Source organism: Cheilinus undulatus, linkage group 7 (genome assembly GCF_018320785.1).
Source record: "Cheilinus undulatus linkage group 7, ASM1832078v1, whole genome shotgun sequence".
Classification (NCBI taxonomy): domain Eukaryota; kingdom Metazoa; phylum Chordata; class Actinopteri; order Labriformes; family Labridae; genus Cheilinus; species Cheilinus undulatus.
The window spans coordinates 35,995,738-36,015,151 of record NC_054871.1 but is presented as its reverse complement, the minus strand read 5'-3'; the positions used below and the strand labels follow the sequence as shown (position 1 = coordinate 36,015,151).

The 19,414-nt window shown below is 38.5% G+C and overlaps 1 protein-coding gene across 1 annotated transcript; it reads left to right on the top strand.

Annotated features, from left to right (window-relative positions):
- The first annotated feature begins 227 nt into the window (after positions 1-227).
- Positions 228-18,190, top strand: il23r (interleukin 23 receptor). Its single transcript, XM_041790902.1, has 17 exons — positions 228-368; positions 753-864; positions 1,515-1,644; positions 1,765-1,940; positions 5,019-5,142; positions 5,227-5,393; positions 7,139-7,275; positions 7,383-7,596; positions 7,690-7,772; positions 9,327-9,528; positions 9,614-9,817; positions 11,038-11,136; positions 11,416-11,571; positions 15,049-15,189; positions 15,344-15,431; positions 15,809-15,899; positions 16,250-18,190. The coding sequence occupies exons 2-17, from the start codon at positions 804-806 to the stop codon at positions 16,904-16,906; spliced, it is 2,730 nt and encodes a 909-aa protein (XP_041646836.1). The 5' UTR covers positions 228-368; positions 753-803; the 3' UTR covers positions 16,907-18,190.
- Positions 18,191-19,414: the final 1,224 nt, after the last annotated feature.

The following is a 19,414-nucleotide window of genomic DNA, read 5'->3' as shown; positions in this document are numbered from 1 at the left end:
AGTAAGTCATGTTTGATGATTTTGTTTTGTGCTAACAGCAGCACGTTTAATGGGAACAGATGCTCAGCACATGCTGACATTTAGAGTCAACTGAGCCTTTGTGGTGATAAAAAACAGGCAACTGAAATAGGGCAGCAAAGTTACAAAGGTATCTTCAAAGTTACTTTGTTCACCAAAATACCACCAAAATAGGTCACTGTCCTCTTTAAGATGTTCCATTTGCACAGCAGAGATCACTTGAGTCTCACGCTTCTCACAGAGTAAGTCATCTCAAGAGGATGTTCACTTAGGCAGAAATAACGTTAGATAATAATCTAATAAGGAGACCTTGATGACTGTCGAAGGAATGCAAGTGGTGTGAAATTCTGGTGAGTTTCATTTACATGTTTTCTGATTTGTGGTGGAGAAAAAGTGGCAAAGAAAATGTTGAAATAGACTTTTATCGAATATCATGATCACAGTTCAAGATGTCTCTGAAAAATTTCTGTTTAAATAAAGGGATTATAACCTTTGATATTCATTTGGAGAGCTGTGTTTTATAATCTGCAAAACTTCCTTTTAAAGATAAGATGTACATTTCACATGTTTTCTCCTCTTATTAGTCAGAACAGCTTCTTTGAAAAGGTTGATGAGATCTTTTTTTTTTAAGATGACTTTTTGTCCGAGGAAATTCCCTGAAACAGAAGGGTTTCTTTAGAAAGAAATATTTGTTTATTAGTAACAACATCAACTTTTTGTTTTTTCTTTTACAGATGGTGAGACATGTTGAGTGGGCTCTTAGAGGACAAGAAAGATGAGCTGAGATGAATCTCTACTCAATTATTTGGAAATATATTATTATCCTTTTCAGTGTTTCCATCAAATGTGAGTACTGTATCGATTAAAGCCCATGTCCCTTTGCAACAATCCAAGCCTGGTTTTAGTGAGAAAAGTCAATCAAAGCTAAGTAGTTCTGGTGGTTTGTAGCTGTTAGCCTTGCTGCTGCAGCTCTGACCGCAATGGTGAGAACAAGATCTTTTGATTTGTGGCAATAGAAATAAGCATTTATACAAAAATATATCTAAAGCCACTGGTACGATACAGTCTACCGAGATTTACAGGAGTTACTGTAATCAACTAGCTTTTCTGAGTTTGGAGACTTTTTTGTAGTTTTTATGTAGTTGAGTTTTTTTTTTTTTGGGGGGGGGGGGCACTGCTTTTTGTTCACTCCACACAAAGAAAAGATCCTATATACTTATCAAAATAATGACTCTACTCATCATTTTGAGTAAACTTTGAATATGTTACTTCCTACTTTAACTTGAGTGTATTTATAGACCAATAATTTTTAGATTTAAATAATAGACTGTACTTTTACCTGAGTGACATATTCGTGCACTCCTTCCATGTATGATTCACATCTACTAGCCACTTCTTAACATCATGTCTGTATGTGTACCATTTATTTAATTCAGAAAATTATATCCTTCAATAAGACAGCTGTGAAAACCAGCATACCTGTCTATTTTGTTCAGATTTTCCTCTGCAACCTGCTAACTGTGTGATCTTCAATGGCCTTGGCACCTTGAAAGTAGAACCAGCTCCACCCTTCCTCCTCAGCTCAAACCTGACGGTCTACTGTCACATCAAGAAGTGCTGGCATAGGTAGGGAAATAAGGAAAAAATAGCCTTTATATAATGCTATAGGAAAGGATGCATTTTCTTAGCTGTAGTTTAGATATGTTGGGAACGATACTCAGGTGTTCTTCTGTTTCTGTCCTCTAGGAGCAAAATATTTCTGAAGCACAGTGGTGAAATTCTGGCTCCTTCACAAAGAATCAACTGCACCGCTGCAATGTTTAATCTGTTTAATATCCAGGTGCCAAAATCTTCATTGGTTTGCAAACTGGAGTTTGAAGACAAGGTGAAGAACGTTAATGTACTGGACCTGCATGGTGGCTGTAAGTACAAGTGGCTCTGATGTCTAGATCATCCATATTCAATACTGCTTGTCCCATCTGGGGTCTGATACCTACAGCCATATTAAAATAAGGCCAAATAAATCAAAAGGTAGTACGTTTGAAAGAATTCAGCAAATAATGTGTGAGGAATCAAATCAGGAACACAAACAAACACTTAGAATTTGATTAGCAGGAGGCTGGTGGCTGAATTGTGTCATTGTTATTTTAGTTTTTTGGGCTGTAGGTCTTAAGTTGTTTCTAAATTATTTCAAGAGGATAAAGAAATTGGTAAGGGTGCAGTGGTACTTCTTCATGCTGGCCAGGGTGCACTTGTTTTACTTATCTTTTCCCAGTGTTTTTGTCTAACATAAGTCATGGCAGACTAAACCCATTAGATGAGGAAAAGGTGGAAGGCAGCAATGGCAAAGACAGTGTGGCTGCAGACCATTCATCTCGGACGGCCAGTCTACAGATCATTCATATGAGATGTCATATATCTCAGAACAGAAATACGCACAAGACTTTCTAATAAAATTGTATTAAATTTCCATTTAGGGTTAGGGTAAGGGCAAACCTGATCAAATGTTTAATAAAGTGGGGTAACAGGAAAAAAACTCAACCTCCATGAAAACATTCTAACATAGCAAGCCTGGATTACGTAGCTCCATTAGCTGAATAGAAAATGTTGCTACATAGCTAACATAGTGTTATGAATGCAACTTAGACAACCCCAATTAATGGAGTTGCAGTCACTGCATCCAAACGTGACAACACAACCATGAGCTGAGCAGTAAACCAGAGGCAGCTAAGCGAGGACGGTGCGGGCCAAACAACCCAACTTCACATGTTTATTCATCAGATGTAAGCATGAAGTAGTTATTTATCATGGCTCTGCAGCTGCTGCGAATCCCCGCTGCTCTGTACAGGTGTCCCCAATTTCACAATCAACCGTTTTTCAAACACACAGACCGAAGTGACACCTCCCAACCGACCTGTGTCACTAGGATTTGTAGTCTTTATTTCCCAGGCTTTACCTGAAAAGACCCCAAACCTATCCGTAATATTAGCAACATAGATAACGGATACAAGTTTCTAGTGTAGCTACCTAGCTAATGAAGCTAAAGCTAAGCTCACAAAGCAGCTATATATCTAGGTTATCTACATAGCAGTTAGCTTCAGCTACATTTGCTAGAGCTGAAGTTTCTATAGCTAACTTAGCTATAAATAACAGAGCTACACAGTACATAACTATGAAGCTAACATAGCTAAAGCTAAGTTTACAAAGCAGCTGTGTAAGCTAGATACATCATCTAGTTAGTTATGTAAGCCTAAGCTACATTTGCTAAAGCTAGCTTACCTACATTCGCTATGTTAATTACATTGTTAGCATAGCTATGTTAGCTTAAGAAAGGTAAAGCAAGACACTGTGTAACTACATAAAAATGGATCTATATATAATTTAATATCGGATTAGACCTCTGACCTTTTTCTCTGGTTATTATGAAATGTTTCTTATTTCTGTAATGTTTACATTGTGGTTAATTTATAAATGTAACTGCAAGACTGTTTCTTTTTAACGAATAATTGAATTTAAAACTTCCTTTCTGAGCTACACAAAGTCTCAGATGTGTCTGTGAGAGTAGACGTCAGAGGTGTACAGTCTGTAACCAGACCTCTCTTGAAATGTTAGTGTTCTTTTGCCTTAAAGTAAACACTGCTCTGGACAGCTGGTATAGAATAACTTAAGTATTAAAGTTGGTATCTGAGAATGTTAGAGAAAATCATGAAGGTCAAAGTGTGATGACCATAGACCAAGGGTTACCAACCTTTGGATCTGGGCGGTTAGATCTCGGAGACATCTCGAGTAAATATTCAAATAACTTATTTTTCCTCACTTTTTTTGGTTGTTTGTGACTGTAATTGTTCTCAAAAAGTTTGAAATGAATTCAATTCTCTTCTAAACTCTCATGTTAAGTATCAGTATCTAAATGACTGCAAACCTTCAATAAGAGTATAAAATGGCTGATTAGGTGTTCAAGTCTTCCCTTATTATCATTCTGACAGATTGAAGTCTGTATCTGCTGGTTTAAATGTGGGTAAAATGAAATCATGGAGTTAAGGAAAATATTTATTGATTTTTCTCATTGAGTTTTGGTGGGTATGATCTGAGTTTCTCTGTTAACATAAAAGGGGAACTTTACTTATAAAAGGTTGGTGCCCATTGCCACAGGCTATAAATAGTAATGGGCAAAGTCTGAGTGAGATCATTTATTCGGTTACCGAAGCTGTCTTTTGAAACCAGTCTGTGGTGGAAGCTAGACGGAAAACATTGTCTCAAACGTTTAGTCTGCCTGTCAACACACAAAGACAAAGAGTCAGCTCACAGTCATATCAGCCGTGCTCCTATCTCTGCATAACTTGTCTCTTTCTTAAACCAAAATGGATGAGTTATGTAAGAACATGTACAGTGAATGCCTTTAAAAACATGAAGTATTCTGACCAAAATAATTTTTAAATCAGGCTGAAATATTGTTGATATCTGCTGTTAAAAAAAACTGACATTTTAACATGGGGTGTTATGGACCTCTGCAACTAGCCTCAAGTGGACACCTGAGGAACTGCCATTTTTCTGTTCACTTTAGCTCTGGCTTAAATTTTCAATGCAGGAGTTTGCCACTTGGTGGTGACAAAAATGCCTGAATGAGGAATTTTTGGATGGTTCTGAAATACTCAGGAATTAATTCTGAATTCTCTCAAAGATTAACAGACACAAAAGATACTTTAAGCCAACATGTTGATCATTTTTATTGAGGGATTTTTAATGCTTGAAATTTCTTTCAGATGGAAAGTGTCAGATGAAGTGTTAGACTTTGTAATAAATAAGATTTTTAAAAGAAAGCAGGATGATATCCTCTGAAAAGGTCACCAAAATAGACAAAACCCAAAAGTTCCTCACAGGCTTAAACTCTAAATAACTTTTTAATGTCACGTTTTGTAAAAGCTGAATAGCCTCATAAGGTAATCGTCAGGTGAGAGTATAATGGTGTGCTTCCATTTCCATTTTTTTCTGTCCTCCAGACCCTCCAGACAAACCTGAAAATGTTATTTGTGAAACCACAAGGAGCTCCAATTCTATAGACTGCTCGTGGTTCAGAGGAAAGGAAACGTACCTTAAAACTGCTTATAACGTTTCAATCCGCAGGTATGTTGTCATTTTCACTTTCAATTTAGCTGCACCCTTGTTTTTATGAAGGTCAGTATTCCCTAACTTTTTTCTTGTTTTTAGAGTAAATGGCACCCCTGAAGTGTTTGTTCAGAACAAGAGCGCTGATGTTGTCTCCATCCCAAAAGCACAGATTGATGAAAACACTACATACCATCTAATAGTCACTGCTTACAATTACTTAGGAGCCTCACAGTCTGATCCATTCATCCTCTGTATGAAGGATATAGGTAAGCCCTGCTACACTCACACCCACATATCTTTGAGTGTGCATCTAATGAAAAGAAAAACGGTTTTGAATATGAATTATTAAGCATTTTCTTTGAAAACGAGGCATTTTGATATGTCACAGTTTGAAGAATCAACCCATAATATCAGTGAAATGTTTCGCTTTATTTTTTTAAGGTGATAAAAGGACAGGACTACAGTATTGAACTCAAGTAAAAGCACAGTTAATCTGGTTGAAACTTACTAAAGTAAAAGTACTGGTCTATAAATCTACTCAAGTAAAAGTAAAAAGTATTTAAAGTTTACTTAAAATACAGAGTAGCTGCTGAGGAGTTGTAAAGTTAAATTTAATTTTTCCTTATTGGCAAGAACAACAGGAGAATAGATCTCCAACCAGGTTGTTCAGGTAAAGTTACACCTCTACAAAAGGTCAGTTATACAGCAAATATACTTTTTAATTAAACTCTTGCAGAGTTAAATTTTAGACTTTTAAAGTGTCTATTGGTCACTTCACGACACTACTAAGAGTTAAACTGCACTTTTGAAAGTGTTAAATATTTTACAGTATGACAGAGCTGTAGTAACTCTTAAAATCTGTGGAAAGGTGGGTCTCTTCAGGACAGAAAAAAGCAGAGAGTCAACCTCATAAGGCATTTCATAATGATGAAGATTATGTTCTATGTATCCTTTAGGACCTTGGTTCTCATCTAGTGGATTGGGACCCAAAAGTGGGTCATGTTGCCATTTTCAGTGAATCGCAGATGTGTGTCTGAAAAAAAAAAAAATGGCAAAAAGTCTATCATAGGCTTTTATTTTGAAGGAATGTCTTTATCTCTTTGTTCTTATTACATTTTTTGTTCCATTTTTAAAAAAACAGTCATTCTTTTCTTAAAAAATAGTGGTTATGATTGAAAAGTTCAAGAAATGTTGGTCACAGTTGGTCATAAAGGAGGTTGTGGTGGGTCATGATGCTAAACCTGCTGAGAACGAACACTTCAGAAACACCAATAGTCAAAGGTGGGAACTCTAATTCAGTAGATAGCTTCACTAATCATCCTGCAAATGTGTCTCGCATCAAAAACAACATCAACTCACCAGAAATTTGATTAAAAGAACCCCAGCAGGAATCACTGCTAAACACTCTGCCCAAGGGCATGATTGGAAATTCTGCCCACAAATCTTTCAGATTGAAACAGCAGTGGGCAAAGCTTATTAAATGATTACTTGAAAAAACTTTTTGCACTTTCCAAGTCAGTGGTTCACAACTGGTCTAACCTCAGGACCCACCATCACCTCCTTAAGAAGAAATCATGAGCCATATTACCATATGATTGCTGAAAGAGACAGAATAAACCCCTCATATTTAACATGGATTTTTTTGTTGTTTTCAAGACATCTTAAATAGTCAACACAAATCAGCTTTGTCATCCCAAGGTAACAAGATAAAGGATCCAAGATCTAGAGAAAGCAACACAGATTTACATCATTGTTACAGCAAAACAGAGTACAAAAAAATATAAGAACATATGTCCTCCTCGGGTGCCACCACAGTTCTTCCAGGTACTCATGAAGGCATCTCCATAACCAACTTTGGGTCGCAACCTACCAGTTGAGAACCACCTCCCTAGGTTTTTCTGAACCCCTAGCTTCTGTTCAAAAGTTTGATCTGGAGTTATTTATGTTTACTTGGAGCTCATCAGCCTGTTGTTTGAGTGCTCACTACTTCTTTGTTGTTTTTGTACTTCAGTGATACCAGAAACCCCTCAAATTATGCAAATAGAGTTTCTGAATAACTCCATAGCAGCCATTTTGAGATGGAAAACAGCTGAATCCTCAGGGCCCCTCCAATCCTGGGTCAGGCTGCGTACAGAGACCAACTCCTGGGTAAAGTAATGTTATGACATCCGAGGTTTGATGGCAGCAGAAGCCTCAGAAGAACATATATAAAAATGCCTTTTCTCCATTCTTGTCTTTTCTTTTTTCCCATTTAGGAGGCTGGAGAGAGGTCAGAGCCCAGTGAAGGTCTGATAAAAGTAGAAGGCCTCAAGCCTCTGACTAATTATGAGTTCAAAATGAGAGCTTGTTTCTCAATATCATGTCAGAAGCATTCAAACATGACCTGCTTCACAACCCCATCAGCCTCCAGCAAAAGGCCATACTGCAGCAAATGGAGTCCCTCTGTGAGGGGGAGAAGCCCCGGAAAAGGCAAGCCTATCACTCTTACTCATTTTTTAACTTAGGCTGTCAGGAGACGTTTTTTTGAAAGCATACGCACAAAACCCACAAACTTATCTGCAGGTCCATCTCAGCAGCTGCATGTGTGGAGGATTCTCGGCTACAAGAGGAAGGATGGGGAGCAGATGGTGACAGTTTTGTGGAAGGTGCTGTGACTAAGTTGTTTATTAATTTTGGCATTTATAAAAGTATTTGCAACCTTCCTTATTTATTTTCTCTTTTTTGGCATATTTTTCAGACTGAAGTTTTTCAGATCATCAAACAAATTTTAACATTAGACAAAGATAACCTTAGTAAACAGCAAATGTAGTTTTTAAATGGTGATTTCACTTTTTAAGTTAAAAAGCCATCCAGACCTACCAGCCTTATGTGTAAAAGTAATGGCCCAGACCTAATAACTGGTTGTGCCACCTTTGGCAGGAACAGCTGCAGACAAGCAATGTTTGCCCACTCTTCTGAGTAGAATAGTTTTATTTAAGCCACATTGGAGGGTTTTACAGCATGAACTGCACATTTAAGGTCATGCCACAGCATCTCAACCGGGTTTAAGTCTGGATTTTGACAAAACCGATTCAGAAACCTTCATTTTTTTTTTTTTTAATAGAACCCAGAGTAGCGTATGTTCATTTGCATATTCATTTTTGATTGGCGGTATATTGGAAACCGGATGAGGATAGATCGATCCTTCTTGTTGCATATATAAAATCTGGGGATATACACTAACATTTCACACATTCACCATGTTTCAGAGCGATTTTTTGTTGCAGTGATGGGTTTGTAAAACTACAGAAAGAAGAAAGCGCACATAACAAAAATCTTTATAAACAAGATCACGGGTATTTGCAGCACTTCCTACGTTGAAATAAACGCCATCACATTGTGGGCATGACCTGTCACATGATTCTTATGTGTCCCTACCCGATGCTCAGTCTCTTTCTTATTGTCGAACCATGAACACTGACCTTAACTGAGTCGGGTGAGACCATGCGGGTCTTTAGATGTTTTTCTGGGTTCTTTCGTGACCTCCTGGATAAGTCAACGATGTGCTCTTAGAGTAATTTTGGTAGGGCAGGCGCTCCTGAGTAAATTCCAGGTTTTCTGCAATTGTGGATAACGGCTCTCACTGTGGTTTGCTGGAGTCTAAAAGCCTTAGAAATTACTTTGTAGCCTTCAATAGACTAATAGATGTTCTTGAACTTCTTTAGCCTACTTCACTTTGTCAGTCAGGATCAATTTAAGTGATTTCTTGACTAAACAGGTCAGGAAGTAATCAGGGCAGGGTGAATTTGATCTCAGCTTTCCAAAAGATGTGATTAGGCACAGTTAATTCATGATTTAACAAGGGGAGCAATCACTTTTTCACAAATTGCCAGGTAGGTTTGGATGGCTTTTTCCCTTAACAAATGAAACCATCATTTAAAAACTGCACTCCTTTTTACTCAGATTATCATGGTCTGATGATCTGAAACATTTAAGTGTTACATATATCATAGTAAGAAATCACAACAACTTTTTCACAGCCCTGTATTTATGATAGTTTGGTAACAATATTGTGGTTTGTAACTCAATTGGCAGAAAAATGGCTTTTCATGTAACTCTTAGTAAATAAGCAAATATATTTCCAAAAATGTTTAATATGTGAACCAGATACACAATGGTTATTCTAACTTATGATAGGTGGTTGTGTTTTTTCTCCTCAGCATCCAAATCCAGAAGATTACAGTGGTGAGGTACAACAGTTCATGATCTTCCTTGGCAACGATCAGAAACAGAGCATGACTTGTGCTGCTGCTCTGAGCCAGTGCTCAGTCCCATTATCAGCACAAGTCCAGTCGCTTAGAATCAGTGCAGTCACATTGTATGGGACATCTCCACCTTCAGATGTGCCTCTCAAACAATCAGGTACACATACAGAAGGCAAAATGTAGCAGTCCATGCCAACAACAAACCAGGAGAATTGTCATCCTATCTGTGTCCACCTTTTCAGGAAATATTGGTCCTCTTTTGAGAAAGCCTACTCCTGCAGCTGATGGCAGTGCTGTGTTTGTGTCCTGGTCGCGGCCGGAGAACAAACACATGTCACTGTCTGGAGAAAACCTGCTGTATTATGTGCTGGAGTGGACCAGTGTTCCTGTGGCAGCACTGCAGTGGCAAAAAGTGGACAAAGAGGAAAACGCAACAACAATCACAGGTAAAACAAACAGAACAGACTTGCCCTTGTCTATGCACACATGCAAAACACATAAACAAGTCACGAAGCTTTAAATCAGTGCTTCTCTGCTGGTGGATCAGGACCCAAATGTGTGTCGCAGAGCTGGGTTTTTTCCCCCGGTAGGTTGTGAATGTGTACCAGAAACAAAAAAATGTTACAGAAAGTCTGTGTTTTTCCAAAAATATCAAATACATTTTCTTTCTTGTGATCTTGACTTAATAACTCATTATCCTGAGATGGTAAAACTGGTTTTCCAATAACAATGTAATTCCTCTAGATCTCCAGAAAACAATAAAGTTTTACACAGCATGCCACCCTTATTAATTCACACCCATTTACCCCACATTTACGCATTTATGGCAAAGGTTGCACTATAGATGGACAATTCATACAAATTGAGTGATAAAAATTTGTGTTGTGATTTTTCATTAAGAAGGTTGTGGTGGGTCCTGAGACTGAAACAGTAGAGAACCACTGCTTTAAACCAGGGATGAGCAACTTTGGTTACTGAGAGGGCTGCAATATTTTTATTCTCACTTGCAGGGGGCCAACTTGTCTCAACTTAACAATTATAATTATGTTTAATTTAGCAAATGGAACAAATACATATCTTTCATCATGCAAATGCTAATGCTTAATTTAATCAACATGACACAGCATTTAAGCCAATATAAAATGCTTATATCATGCAATGAACATAAAAATATATGGTTATTCATTTTTCTTTTACGTGCATATCTAGTTGTTTAATACAAATTTATTCAGTCATGCATACAGAATGTTTTGAGGACTGTTAAAGTTAATTATATCACTAATCTTAAAAATATGTACTAGTAATCAAAGATAATAACAGAAATGTGTCTTTTTTTCTTGTTTTTATTGCAGATTGTATCATGTTTTCCTTATTTTACAGTTTCTCAATATTTGAAATGAAGTCGAGGGCCACACTGAGTGAGGGGGGGAGGGCGGCTTGTGGCCGCTGGGTCGCTTGTTGCCCATTACTGCCGTAAACTAACCCAAGGACTTCAGTTAAATGAAACACTGCCCCCTTGTAGGAACTTTGTGCACTTACTTTTGGGTTAATAAAATTGTTATTGAGACTTATAATACTAGTGATCCTGCATTCATTTGCAGAGCTGAATTTTGATGAAATATTGAGCAGTTTATGATGAGAATGTTTTTCTCTTGTACTGTTTCAGGCTTGACTGCAGGTGTGAGGTACAATATCTCTGTGTTTGCTGTGGCCAGCAGAGGTGTCAGCGCGCCATCAACTCATCTGGTCTACTCCAAAGAAGAGGGTAAGTTTCACAGGCTACAATCACACTGCAGTTAAAAGTGAGCCAGATCTATTTTTTATGCTCTTATATTATTCATATCTGATTTTTTTTTTTACAGTGTTAACAGCACAAGTCATGCTGATTCAGATCTTCTCATGTCAGATCCAGGCTACTTACATATGTGCTTTTTTTTTCTTTAAAAAAAGAAACATTTTCAGCAACAACATCAAGTGATACATGAGTAAATGAAAATATGTGTGCACCTTTCTCCTCTTCTCAATCTCCATGTTTGTGTTTCAGAACCATGTTTAGGTCCCACTTTCTCAGTTCTGGTCCATGAGGCTACACGGATCCTGATTGAGTGGGATGAGCTGCCAGTAGACCAGCAGAGAGGTTTCATCACACACTACACCATCTATCTCCAAACACTTGATTCCAGTGACACAGAACTCAAAGGTGAGCAGTTACAAGGCATCCTGATCGCTGTTTTGGACATGTAGTGTCAAAGGACAGAAAGCAGTGAGAACCTGTTAAATAATGTTTGTATGTTATCAGGCTCCTTTGTTTCAGATTGAAAGATGGGCTGCTTTCAACCTTGAATACTAAAAGAATTTTAAAAACTTCTTTTAATTCCATAAATCTTGGATTCCTATCTACACACCTGGTTAGATATTTTAAAACTTATACTGAATAGAAATAACTATTTGCCTTACATATCACTGGCCAGGTGATCTGTTTTTGCTGTTTGGGCTAACTTGATCTGCGCCTTCTTGTATGACCTGTACGTTTGGAGGAAATGCAGCTTTGCTGTGATCCTCATCCATTTTGAGGTCATGGTGTCATTTAACTATATGTATGCATGCGTTGCGGCCTTGTGGCTTACCTATTCTATGCACACGTGTGGGAAAATATGTAGAAAAGCAGTAGTAGTTATATGCTACGTCACAGCAGATGCCATTGTCACATAATGGAAAGTGTGTTACCAGCATCCCACTGTTATTCCCCTCCCACAAACTTGCAGTGCATCAGCAGGGTTTTTCACCTCTCACTTCCAGTAATGTGCTGATAGACAGGTTAAGCTGATTATTGCTTGTTTTTTTGTTTTGTTATTAATATAACATCTTTATGGAGTTGTAGTGGCTAAAGCTGAAATCACATTTACTGAGAAATTTAATCAAATACATCATTAAAGCCTGGTTTATATGATCTATTCAACACTGTTGAACCAAATCTGTCTGATTATAATCTAAAATGTTCATAATGTTTCAAAGACTGGTACACTCATAGTTTTTGTTAATGCATTCAGTGAATCATGTAGCATTTTCTAGAACTCACTTTGACCACGAACAGGAAGCCACATGACCTCATGCACACATGCAACTGTGAGACTGTTACTAACTTGCCTGCCTGTTTGATGCATTATTTCTGGAGTTCAATTGTAGATGCCTTAGAAACTTATTCTCAGAACAAGCTGATAGTCTAAAGATGGCAGTTACTGATGCCATATTGAGACAAAGAAAAAAGAATACAATTTAGACTTTATTCACATTCTCTTCTTCACCAAACAAGACGTTATACTCAGGTTAACAGTGGAAACATATTAGTGTGCAATACAAATATCATATTGTGCTGCTGTCATTGCATCTTCATGCAAATCTGTGATGAAACATTTACATTTGAACACTTAGCAGTAGCGTGATAGAATCAGTCCCCTGTTGAAGCGTTCTCGGGCATGACTCTGAACCCAAATTCCTCCTGAGAGGCATAGCCAGCAGCATTTGAATGTGTTTGAATGGGATTAAAGTTAGGGAAACTTTACAGTGCAGCCAAAAGCATGTGAATGTGCAAATGTTACACAGTGAAAAAGGGAATAGAGAATAGTTTGAGTGGTCTAGAGACAAAACTGTCAGGGTTTGAACCAATTTAAGTATTTCTCTTGTTTACAAATCCTGTTTTGGTGTTTATACTGAGATCTAACTCTCCTGTCATTTCAGACCCAGCTACCCCTCCCATCAGCATTTAGATTGCCCTCAGCTGTTCATCCCTACCACACACCTGTTTCCCCTTGCTTCATTAACTCCCAGCTCTTAGCCAGTTCACACAGATCCCTGCCAGATTGCCTTTGTGTGTTACCCCCTTAGCATTGTAGCATTTCTTAGTCCGCCTTTTCTCACCAGTTCTCTGAACTTAGACTGTTATTTGGATAGCCCTTTAGCCTGGCCCCTTTTGGATTTAGTTTACCCGCCTGGAATTTATTCCTTGTATATTTTTGCCTACATTAAAGAGACTGAACCTGCTCTGAGTCGTGCACTTGGGTTATTCTGCCTTTGAACTGTGACAAAAACACTCTATAAGAACAGTCTATTTGCCATAACCTTATAAAGAGTGAATGACAAATTCTGATCTGAGCCTGCAGTCCCACTGCAGGCTCAGATCAGAGACTTCAAGGTTACCTAGAACCTTTAGTCTTCAAACACAGTGCCTATAAATTAATTCACCCCCTTGGATGTTTTACCCTTTTATTGATTCTAAAAATCATGTTCAATATGATTGGGCTTTTTTGACAAAAAATGACGAAAAGACCCTCTTAAATATCAAAGTGGGAACTGAATTTTACAAAGTAATGTCAATTGAATAAAATATGAAAAGTAAAATAAGCGACTGTATAAATATTCACCCCTTTCAAGTCAGTATTCAGTAGATGCACCTTCAACTGCAATCACAGCACTGAGTCTGTGTTGATAGGTCTCAGTCAGGCTTGCACATCTAGACACTGTAATTTGCAAACCTGCTCAAGCTCTGTCAGGTTGCACAAGGATCAGGTGTGAACAGCCCTTTTCAAGTCCAGCCACAAATTCTCTATTGGATTAAGTTCTGGGCTTTGCCTCCACCACTCCAAAACATTCATCTTGTTGTCTTTAAATCATTTCTGTGTAGCTTTCACTGTTTGCTTCAGGTCATTGTCTTGTTGGAAAATAAATGTTCTTCCAAGCCATAGTTCTCATGCAGACTGAATAAGTCCTCCATGATTTTCCAATATCTTGCTACATTCATTTTGCCCTCTACCTGTACAAGCCTTTCAGGGATAGCTACTGAGTAGCATCCCCACAGCATGATGCTGCCACCACCATGCTTCACAGTGGGGATGCTGTGTTTGAGGGGATGTGTTTGGTGTTTTGTGTCCAAGCTAGTGTTTGGTGTCCACAAATATAGTGTCTTGTCTGATGGCCAAAAAGCACCTTTTGGTCTCATTAGACCAAAAACTTTGTTCCACTTGACCAAGGAGTCTCCCTGAGTTTTCATTAACATGCCACTCTCCAATTAAGCTTTGACTGGTGACAAGTCTCTCTAATCTCAGCTGCTGAAGCTTGTAACTCTTTAAGAGCAGTCATAGGTGTCTTGGTGACCTCTCTCACTAGGCTCCTTGCACGTTCACTCAGTTTGTGAGGACGGCCTGTAGACAGATTTACACGCATGCCATATTCCTTCCATTTCTCCATGATGGATTGAACTAAACTCTGGGGGATGTTCAGTGCCCTTGAATTTTTTGTACACAGCCCTGACTTAAACTTTTCAGTAGCCTTTTCTCTGAGTTGCTTGGAGTGTTCTTTTGTCTTCGTGGAGTAATGGTAGCCAGGAATACTGGTTAACCAGTGACTGGACCTTTAAGACACAGGTGTCTTTATACTACACTTTCAGTAATTGTGAGACTAACTGGCTTCTTGAATTAGTTCGGTCACTTTAAAGGGGGTGAATATCTTTTCAATTCTACACAATATCTAAATGCTGAATTCTTCCTGACTGTACAACTTAATAAAGTCAGTTAATCCTAAACAGCCCCCATATTTGAAGCATTTTAAATGACTTAGCTTATTGTAATTGTCATAAATTACTTTGATAAAACCACTATTGTTTTCATTTGCATCTCTGCAGTGACGGTGTCTGGCTCCAGCCTCAGACAGAAGTGGCTGGACTGTCCTGATGGAGCTCTGACTTTGCAGATGACTGCATCCACCTCAGCAGGAGAAGGTCCAAGGGGGAGCAGGGTCTCCTCTCAGCCTACAACCCCTGCAGGTCAGCCTCCTACTGCCATCACACACATGAATTAAAGAAAATCCAATCAAAGCTGTAATAGTTCAATTTCAAAACGTCCAGACAAAGGAGATTCTGAGTTATCTGACATGTTTTCAACTCAACTTTTGTGTCTTTTCCCTCTTGTCTCCTACAGTAGGCCTGCTGATTGTGACATTCTTCATCATGACTCTTTTTATAGGGATCATAGCCAACCTGCTTTGCTGGAGTTGTGTCAGAGAAAGGTAATATTTAATCTGTAAGTGTTCAGAGATAAAAGGTCTTTTTTTTTTTTTTTTTTTTTACAAAATGCATGCACAGATTCTGAATAGTATAGGTTTTGTTTTACACGTGGCAAAAAAGGATGCAAACTGGCAAGTTTCAGAAAATACCACACCACAAAATGAGCACATATACATGAAGCCACAAAATTCACCAGAACAGAAACTTAACCCACCCAAGAAAGGGCTACACATGGTCAGAACATGTGATGCTGAATTTGTACCTCTATCATTATTACATTGTCATACTATAAGATAGCAGCAGAATATTTTAGTTCTATGCTGCAATTTTGAAAAATTTTCCACTGCTATCTTCTAAAACAAAGCTGTCTCTCTCTCAGAATCAAACAGAAATGTATATCCTGTGGACCTGCCTGGGTTGGTGAAAACTTGCCAAAACCAGGAAACAGTTTTGCCATCAGATTGCTGCAGGTAACCAAACTGTGCTGACATTCATACTTCCTTCTTCTTGTCTTTACTAGTATCTGTTACCACAACAACCAAATTGATAACTGCAACATCTGGACCAAAACCCAAATTACAAGCAAAATTGCAAAACTATCACAGAAACATCTGAAATCATAAGTTTCCTGACATTCAAATGCAGTTTTCTTATATGCCACAGCCACTGTTGTTTCTATAGGCTTAACACCCTGGCCTACAAAAGGAAGTGATGTACTTTCATTCTGACACCATGCAGCTTTATAAGCTGCAGCAAGTGAATACCAGAAGTCTGATGACACTCTATGCATTTGTTGCTTTGTTTTTGTTTTGGTTTCCAGAATGACAGAAGTGAACCGCCCTTCTCCATAACGTGCAGCGACCCTCCACTGTCCCCTGTCACTCTGATCTCTCAGGAGGAAAGTGATGACGTGTACCCTAACGTCCACATTGAGTTTTCCCAGGACAGACTAGGACAACCCACGGTGAAGATGCCTTTGCTGTCAGATCCTGAGGCGATGCTTGTCGACAGTCAGCCGGAGCATGTTAGCTATAAACCTCAGATCTCCATAGTGGCGCCACAAGCAGAAGAAGTGAGGATAACAGAGGAAGACCACGGGGACGCACAAGAAAGTGTACAGGAGGACAGAAACTCATGCATGCCTGGAGGATTACTTGGAGGGCTTTTCTCCCATTTGGAAGTGGATTTCTCTGTTTCACCTGTAGCGCTGACTCTCAGCACTGTAAGTGATCTGCTGTGGCCTGAAACACAAGAAACGACAAGTGTCATAAATGGAGGTTTCATGCTGGAGAGGAGGGAAGAAAATGATGTGGAGGTGGACTTGGCCTGTCAGAACTTAGAGCAGGGTGAAATAAGGATTCAGGAACCAGCAAACCCTTGTTTATCTCTGTATGGAGCTGAGACATCACAAACTACTGGTTATTTTCCTCAGTTGGCTGCTGTCAACACAATTACTGTCTCTGACTCTCAGAGGTAGCAGGCAAACAGACGAAACAACCTGCACTACTGAACCAACTATCAAGAGCATTATTAAAGGACCGTTTACCCCAAGTGATTATGTTACAGACTCTGTTATTCAAAAAGTCCCTGTAAAGTGATAATAAACCTGTATTCTAGGTTTGTTGTATGACAGGCCAATATGTTATAAACCACAACGCCAAATTACAGTAATGAAAAACATCTCTAAACTATGAAATTAAGCTTCAAAATGATGAGAAAAGAGAGTAAAATCTGCTGTAGGTTAGTGTAGGCATGCCAATTGAATGAGTTGAAGCCCCGACCACTCAGGAGAAACAGGATCCTCTCAAATTTTAAAGAGGCTTCTGAACAGAGCTCAGCTGCCTGGCTCTGTGCCAGAGCAGGGAGACAGAAGTTGGGGATTAAATTTTACTGTTTTCTGGTACAAATCTCACCACTATGACACTTTTAATGGCTTGCAAGCCACCGTGGCTGATAGATTTGGGAAATGAACAATGAACAAAAACACAGTATGTAGCTGGCTGTTAACTTTCAATGAAGGCAGTGACATCAGTCTTGATAAGGATAAGTCTTGTGTTTATTTCATTCAGCTGGAAACCCACATGTGCTAGAACCAAGTCCTGTTCTGCATGAACTGCTGAAAGTGTTTGTTATTCAAGTAACAAAGTGTGACCTCTGCATGCTCCAGTATAAGCATTCTGTTATTGTGAGTAGTTGAAGTGAGAAGGAGAGTAAAATTGTTCCAAAACACACCCAGGCTGAAGTCAGTTAGGGGTGTCCCCACTCAAAGACAAAAGCTCAATGTGTGGCATTGTACTTTCACTCACATTATACACCACCTGCTGTTAAACACAGTGCTGAGGACTTCCTGAAAGTTTCTCACTTCCTCATTTGTATTGAGACTGTAAGAAGTCCTGGCCCTCCTCACGTCATATGCCAAGGCCAAGATATTGACATGTGGGTTTGCTTGGGGGGAAGCCCCTCACTGCAGCACATAGAGATATGAATGAGAGAAAGAGTCCTTAATCTGTCAGAAAATGAAATGATGAATATTTACCTGACATAATGTTTACCTATCTCCTGATGATTCCATTTAAAGTGAATGAGTGGAATAGTATAATAGCCAACCATGAAAAAAAATCCACAGCAAACTTTTTAATGTGATGATTAACAATTAAAGGGTCAATGACATACTGTGTAAGAATTCATTCATTTGTGGTTGCACTACCTGATATTTGTGACTAATTTGAAATTAATCAGAAAAGACTTTGACACATGTCGACACAAGAACTTCTACTTTTGTTAGAGTGGACAAATATATTTTTTTAGAATAAAATAAATAATTTTGTGGTATAATAAAATTTTGCTGTTTGACCTTTGTTGTACCACCTAAAACACTGGTTGTACCACCTGACATTTGCAATTAATTTCAAATTAAACAGGCAAATACTTGGACACATATTGTTACTTTTGTTCTTGTTAGAAAGTGTACATATAATTTTACATAAAATCTAGAGTTTAATGGTAAAGTATTTTTTTTAGCAGTTTTACATTGGTTGTACCACCTGACATGGAAAGTGTACTGCACTGAAAAGAAATGTTTTTATCCTTACTTGAAAAGGATCTATAGACTATTTTGCTTGTCCATGAGTATAAGCTGTAGTCAAATTAATGACAAATTATGTTACAATCTGTTTCTAATCACTTAATTTCAAAATAAAAGTCCCTTGATTATGGTTGCATCACCCTGACATTTAAGAACTTCCAAATTCCAGGACAAACATTTTCTGATGATCTTACTAACCTTAAAGTGGGGGTATTATGCCTTTTTTCAAAGCTTTACACCATCTCTCTGATACTCACGTAGTAGCCTCACATGGTTTACAGCTTAAAAAACTCCTCATGTTTCTCACACTGGTGTCCTGAAAAACCCTTATTAGAACCTCCGTCTGAAACGCTTCTGAACGAAGCGTTTCAGACGGAAAATATGGCTAATGTTGTTATGCTAGTACTCGTAAACTTTGAATGAACCAGTCCGACTGAGTAAAATATGGTGAATTTTGATATACATACGTGTTAGACCCGGAGTCTGACCCTGATAGTTTGGAGAGAGAGGGGGAAGAAAACCAGCAGCAGCAAAGGATAGAGAAGTTTAATTACCGTGTTACTAAATGGCTCTGATAATGGTGGACTTATCCCTTGCCGCATTCAGCTGTGTATTTATTCATCTCTCTTGTGAGGGTGGTCTGTTCTGCTTTGCCGGCAGCACAGACGAACCAGTCAGGAGATCCTATTGCGATGACCTCAGTTTGCTCCATCTAAATCTCGTCTCGGGAGAATCTCGGAGAGATTCCCAACGAACCATTTTCATCAGTTTACACTCTAATTCCAAGATTACTGCCACATAAGTTTATCTTGCGGTTTGAAAATTTGCATACGGGAAGTATGGACACCCAACATTGTGACTTTATATTTATGTTTTAAAAATCGAAAAGTATCATACGCC